Here is a 7,009-nt window from a genome sequence, read left to right on the forward strand (position 1 = left end):
TTTTGAGTTTGTAAATATATTTTGTGAGTATTTTTATTATCTTCACAAGTTGTGATAGACAGATGACGATGTATGTCGTCGTTAAAACTTTATCGGCCACAAGTAGTTTCTCTCAAAAAGTGAGCGACTTTTCGTTGGTTTTTTAATTTATTTATGTTTTAAGAGTATTTCAAAATAATAAATAATTTCATGAGTTGCTTTAGACTCGTGTTGTCTTGTAGCACGTTTTTAGTTTTGTTTATGCATGCAGTTTTACTTTTGCAAATAATTTTTGTCCTCTCTATATATGCACAGTTTATTATTAGACAAGATAATTTAGATTACAAATTTAAATATTTAATTTAATAATATTTGAATTTGAATTTAAATAACACATTGAGATGTAAATTCAAACATTATATCCATCGTTACCCATATTGCGTGAGGTTTGGCTCCACTTCTATCCATTCTGATTCGATTCCCAATCTTTTAATATGGATTTTTTTGTGTGTTTTTTTTAATTATAATTATATTTAATTATTATATTTATATATTCATTTGAATTATTAAGGTTTTGCAATCATATTTTATCATTATATAAATATATTAATAATCAAATTATTAAATAAATAAACTAAAATATAACTAAACAATTCGCTTGATATAATCGCAATAATCTTAATTGCACAAAATTCATATTTGTTATATTCTCGCTTTAAACCATTTTATTAGAGCAATTGACCATTATAGGAATCCAGTTACATACAATCTCATTATGATTTCGCTAAAAGAATTCGACCCCATGATCTCACTTAATCATTATGTCTCATTTAGTGGGCTTACACAATTTGTAGAAGATAGATTAGGACAGGTCCTCAATAACATTCATCAATTCATCACATCCAGTATATATATCTTATCTAGTCCCTTCAAGTCAACTCTAATAGTAACTTAAGCTGACATCCATACTCTATCACCGTACTCATAGCGCAGGGAAATCAATAGTTGGAACCCGTGCCCAATTATCTTCCCTTTATAAATACCCTCAACATCAAGGTAAAGAGGCACCTAGAGATAGCTCACATTTAGTAAAAACTCTAATCTCAACCCCTCATACCACCAATAATTTATGATAATTGGATGATTTATAGATAATGTTGATTTATATTAATATGTTATAAATGCCTTTTAAATTTTGTCAAATCATAAGATAATATAAAGATAAACTTATATTTTATCTCAAAAAATTATAATTCATTGTTGGCTCTTAAAAATAATTTTCTGACTTCGCCCTATTAACAATCTAACCATTTAGATTTATTTTCAATAAAATAATATTTATACATAATATATTTTCAATTATTGTTACCCAATCTAAAATGTGTAAATTATTCTCAAATGCTAGCATATTCTATGAGGAGATTACTTCTAGGATTACTTATTATAAGATGCTTTATCCACTTCTAAACTCGATTCATTGAATTGGAAATGATGAATAAAAATGGAACACATGGATGGAAGTGAAACTTTACATGATAAAATTTTAAAAATTACATCCAATAACCACAAGATAAAAATATAGTATATGTTAAAATGTAAAAATGATTTTATTTTAATTTTTTGTAATTTTTATAATTAAATTTAAATAAAATATTTTAATCATTAAATATTAATTAAAAATATAAGCCCAATTTTTATTTAGAAAAAGCTTGTTTAACAATAAACCCAAATAATCCAACCTTCAAACAATGCAATATAATAGTTAAAAGAGTTTATATTTGATGTATTTAAAAGATTAAATCTTTAAATCGAGTTTAATTATTTGGAAATAAAGGTTAAAATTTTCAAAATGGTCATATAATTTTTATGAAAGTGCTTAAATGAAGATTAAATTTTTTAAAATAGTTAAATAAAGGTCAAACTTTTTCAAAAATGCTCAAATAAAGACTTTTCAAATGCCATATATCATGTTTTAATTTTTTTTATTTATTTTACCTTTCATTTTGAGTAATATTTGAATAATCTCTCATGTATTTTATTCTAAACATGTAGTAGCCACTAGTCACCTAATTTTTACTACAAGTTGAATTGAAATGCGTGAAAAACAAGCAATTTCATAAATGTTTGGTCATTTTATGACTATTTTGAAAAGCTTGGCTCTTATATAAACAACCATAAAAAACTAGGTCTAATTTGAGCATTTGGCCAAATGTTTTTTAAATTCGATCAGTGATCGAATTAATTAGGCCACAAGTTTATTGATCAATCGATTTGACTAATTCGATTAAAAATTATTAAAAATTTAAAAATAAAAGAATTTCAATTCAATCGTCGGTTCAAACAGTTCGTATCGATTCCTAATCAATTCAAAATGTGAATTGGTACCAAAATCAAATCTCCATCCAACTGATCGAATCCAAACATTTTTATTTTATTTAACTCTTTTAAAATTTAAAATTTCATACACATGGTAAAATGTACATCAGCATATAAGAAAATTTAAAGTGAAATTTTTCTCTCGGGGAAAACCCTGAGGCATGAAGTACTCTCGTACCTTCTTTTTCCTCTCATATTTTATCTCTGAGTTGTTGTCTCTCTGATTTTCTCTTTCATTGTCGAGTGTCAAAATCAAATAGTTTCTATATCAAACCCATAATCACCCCCCACTCCTCCCATCTTTTACCTCTCTTTTTTTCTCAGCCATTTTCATCACCACCACTTCCCATTATAGAAAATCAACCTCCCCCCCCCAACCCCCCAAAAAAAAACTTCATTCATGGAACCAACCCAAAGCTACCAGCCTTCAATGTCTTTCTTTTCAAACATCCCTTCGTCGCATATCGAAGACGAATACGAACAATTCGACGACCATGAAAAGGAACCCATGTTTGAAAAACCCTTAACTCCCAGCGACGTCGGCAAGTTGAACCGCCTCGTTATCCCCAAACAACACGCCGAGAAACACTTCCCGTTGGGCGGCAGCGGTGGTGACTCGGTGGTCGATAACAAAGGCTTGTTGCTGAGTTTCGAGGACGAGTCAGGCAAGTGTTGGCGTTTCCGTTACTCGTATTGGAATAGTAGCCAAAGCTACGTGTTGACTAAAGGATGGAGCAGATACGTTAAAGAGAAGCAACTCGATGCAGGTGACATTATTTTATTCAAACGACATCGTCTCAATGCTGAGAGGTTGTTTATAGGTTGGAGGAGGCGCGGTGCCGCACTGGATGGCGGGAACGCCGAGTTGGGAAATAACAGCGGCGGCGTCCGCTGTGGTGACAATGGTGGGTGGAGCAGTAGTAGAGGATTGTATCAAGGGAATCCTTATCCTGGGCACATTCAAGGCCAATGCCATGGGGCTAACGTGCCATACCAACATGACTGTCTTCATGCAGGTATTATTTTTTTTGTCACATTTGTAAACATTATCTCCTTTTTATCATTTTTTTAAAGTAACCTGTATTAAAAGTCAGGATAAATGGATAAATTAGTCCGGTTAGATCAAAGAATTAAACAATCACACGTGGCGTGTCATGTTTATTTCATTTTGACGTATAGAGATTAATTTTTAACAGTAGAAATGAAAAAAAATTTTAAAAGATAGGTCAGTTTACTTTTAAATTTAATATACAAAAATTAAATTACTCATTTTTTTAATAAATTGAAGGTAATATAAAATTTTTATAATACTTTTATTTTTTTTCAAATAGTTTTATTTAATATAAAAATTCTGGATAATGCAAAAAAAAAATGGACACTTTCCAATTATATTGGAGTAATGTGGTGGTTGTGGTTTGGATTTTATTTCATGCGCAATAATAATCTTTTTAATAATTAGAGTGATAGTTTCTAAGTTCTAATTTTAATAAAATAAAAATCTAACTCGAATAATCCCCATTTTTTTTTTTACTTGAAGACTAAAACACAAGTCAACTTACATGTGATAACATATATTTGTTTGTTTTGAGTATTAATTAAGGGGAGGTGGGGTTATTGAAAATTATTGACGTTATCACATGGGAGCATGTGTTTTGAAATTTGTGTCACAAATGCAGGAAGCATGGCTGAAAATCAAGGGCCAGGTGGGAACCCAAAGAGGCTATTGCGGCTATTTGGGGTGAACCTAGAGTGCCACCTCGATGACTCCTCCGAGCCATCCACGCCCGATAGCTCGTCGGTATCGAGTCAGGGTCCAACGTCCACCCACCACTTTTATTCTCAATCCTACACCTCTAACTACATGGTAAGCACGTTTATATATTATTGATTAAATTATCATTGAGATTTTGTATTAGAAGTTGAATTATATTTTTTTGTAAAAAATGAATAAATTAATATTTATACATTAGATCAAAGAGCAAATTGATCATTTTTATAAAAATTAATCAATTTCTACTGTTAAAAACTAGTGTAATTGACAGAAGAATTAAACAATTACACATGATGTGCCACATTTATTTCATTATTACATACAATGACTAGTTTGCTCTTTGATAAGTAAAAGTACCATGGAAGTTCCTGTACTAGGTGTCAGATTGCATTTTGCCCCCTATACTCAAAAATGGACAAATAAGTCTCTATATGTTAAATCAAAAAGTAAATTGGTCATTCTATTAAAGGTTTTTTTATTTATTTATCTATTTCTACCATTAAAAACTGGTTCATGTATGTCGAAATGAGATACATGCGATATGCCGTGTGTCATCATTTGGTTATTCTGTCAACCATGCCAGTTTTTAACAACAAAAATGAATAACTTTTTTAACAGAAAGAACTAGCTTGCACTTTGATCTAATGTACAAGAACTAATTTGCTCATTTTTTGAGTAAAGGAGGGGAGACTGCAATCTTACACCTACTATAAGGGTCTCTATGATATTTTTACCCTCTTTGATCTGATACAAGTACAAGGATTAATTTGTTCATGTTTTAGTATAAAAAAAATACAATCTAACTTTTATACAAAGACTTCATGATGCTTTTACTGTATATTCTTTTTCTACATTATCATTAATCTTTATTAAAATTAATTAAGGGGTAAAAGATAAGGTTTAATTATTAAAATATTGGATTTTGTTGCTGGTGGTAATGAGACAAACAATTTGATAATTTTGGGAGTTGACTACTTGCCACGTCGCCTAATTGCACTAGTTGGGTTACTTAATTAAAGATTAAGCTGAGACGTGGTTTCCTTTAGCCCCTACCATTTTTATATAAAATAAAATAAAATAAAATCAGACATTCATTGCCCTAATCAAGCTGTCCAATTCGGCTGGATTTCGGGATTACTTTTTGGAATTTGTATTTGATAGTAACTTTATTATATTTATTTAAAAATAATTATCGTATATTATATTTGGTTAAAGAAAATATTTTTAAACTTTTAATTTTTGAAAATTGAAAAAAAAAACCAGGCTTGTTAAATAAAATAAAATAAAATATATTTCCTTTTCTTTCTCTTTTTTACATATTTTGGTTTTCAGTTTTTTTAAAAAAAATTTAAAAAAATTTTAATTTTTGTTTCTTTTCAAAAAATTGAAAAAGGAAAAAAATCTCTATTTTCTGAAACCAAATGCAGACTAAATAGATTAATTTAATAATTTTCAAAAATTTCACAAATGAAATTAGAAGAAAAACGCATTTTTTATGAAATAAAAATAGATAAATGGAATAATAATTATTATATTTAGTTTTTAGGGGGATTTTCTATGATTTTTTTCTTTAGAAGAAATCATTATTATATGTGGTAGGTTTAAACAAAAAATTTTTTATTTCATTTCATTTTATTTATTATTTTCCCTTCAATTTTTAAATACAAGGCATGATTGAATTAAACCTTTGTTAGGATAATTATCATCACCGGCCCAAAAATCCGAATGGGTTTGGGCTGGATTCTATTGAGCTTGCAGATCGAGCTTACTCTCCTGCAAAGTTACACATGCATGAGACCGTATAAACACGTGTTAGGTCTAGAGTAGGATATACGTCTATATGCATAAAACCTACCTAGTATGTCATATCAATGAACAATACCCATATAATATAAAAATACAAATACCACTATATTAGAGAGACAAAGAAAAACACTAAACACCCTTAAAAAAATTCAATTTTGGTGAAGTACTCTCCAAGAATCATAAACAGAAGCTTTGCTTGCTTGCTTGATTGATTCAAGCAAATACAAAATATTTGTTATTTATTTCACCCATAGAAATTCAACAAAAATAAAATTGATGAAATTGGGAAGTGAAAGAGATTGCTAGTTAAAAATTCCAAGTGAAGAAGATTTTGTAGCAGTGGGAGATTTGCAATAATAATGAAAGATACCCTCCAAATATGATTGATTGAGTCGAGGGATATTGGTCATAATAGTTAGGCAAACACATAATCCTTGTAGATTTTTTCATTAAAGCATATTTGGTGACTACAATGTAATTGATTTTTGTTTTTGTGATTGTACAAGGATATTGGTTTCTCAAGAGATATGAACCAGATGAATAATCATAGAGCATAAAGGCTTTCAAGATGTTTGAAATCCATGGATTTGACTTAATTCAACTTTGAAGGTCAAAAGAGTACAAAGAAATGCTAAATGAATATATACGCAACTTGGAGACGATGGTGGCAGTCTTGAGTTAGATGCATGACATCCATGTAATAGTATTTATATATACGTTCGAACGTAGCCAAAGCTTTTTTTTTTTTTAAGAAGTAGATAGATTTTCATACTCTCTTACCCTATTTTCAACCACATTTTTTTTATATTTATGTTGCAGAGCAGAAGAGATGATCATGTAGTGAAAGGAACAACCTAAAAATTTATTCTAAAGAACAAATATAGAAAGATAAAAACAAAGTGGTCCCTTGAATGGATACTGCAAATATTGCAAGTTGTAGGAAAGATTTAAGTGAAATTGCAAGAGTAAAGGTAAGCATAGGGTTCCATTCTTTTTAGTGTTTTTCTTCTCTTTCAATCAATTTGTCTTAACTGAACAAGGACATGATTATCAATCTCAATGTGATGTTTTATGGTA

At 29.4% G+C, this 7,009-nt stretch overlaps 1 protein-coding gene across 1 annotated transcript; it reads left to right on the top strand.

Annotated features, from left to right (window-relative positions):
* The first annotated feature begins 2,449 nt into the window (after positions 1-2,449).
* On the top strand, positions 2,450-7,009 carry LOC107928165 (B3 domain-containing protein At2g36080). Its single transcript, XM_016859346.2, has 3 exons — positions 2,450-3,371; positions 4,032-4,219; positions 6,439-7,009. The coding sequence occupies exons 1-3, from the start codon at positions 2,756-2,758 to the stop codon at positions 6,487-6,489; spliced, it is 855 nt and encodes a 284-aa protein (XP_016714835.2). The 5' UTR covers positions 2,450-2,755; the 3' UTR covers positions 6,490-7,009.

The sequence above is a fragment of the Gossypium hirsutum genome, chromosome D01 (assembly GCF_007990345.1).
Source record: "Gossypium hirsutum isolate 1008001.06 chromosome D01, Gossypium_hirsutum_v2.1, whole genome shotgun sequence".
NCBI lineage: Eukaryota > Viridiplantae > Streptophyta > Magnoliopsida > Malvales > Malvaceae > Gossypium > Gossypium hirsutum.

Bases quoted from the DNA above. Each gene is read 5' to 3' on its own strand.
- LOC107928165 (XM_016859346.2), top strand. From the start codon at position 2,756: ATGGAACCAACCCAAAGCTACCAGCCTTCAATGTCTTTCTTTTCAAAC. The intron at 3,372-4,031 runs GTATTATTTTTT...TCACAAATGCAG, and splicing joins ACATGACTGTCTTCATGCAG to GAAGCATGGCTGAAAATCAA. The intron at 4,220-6,438 runs GTAAGCACGTTT...TGATTGTACAAG, and splicing joins CCTACACCTCTAACTACATG to GATATTGGTTTCTCAAGAGA.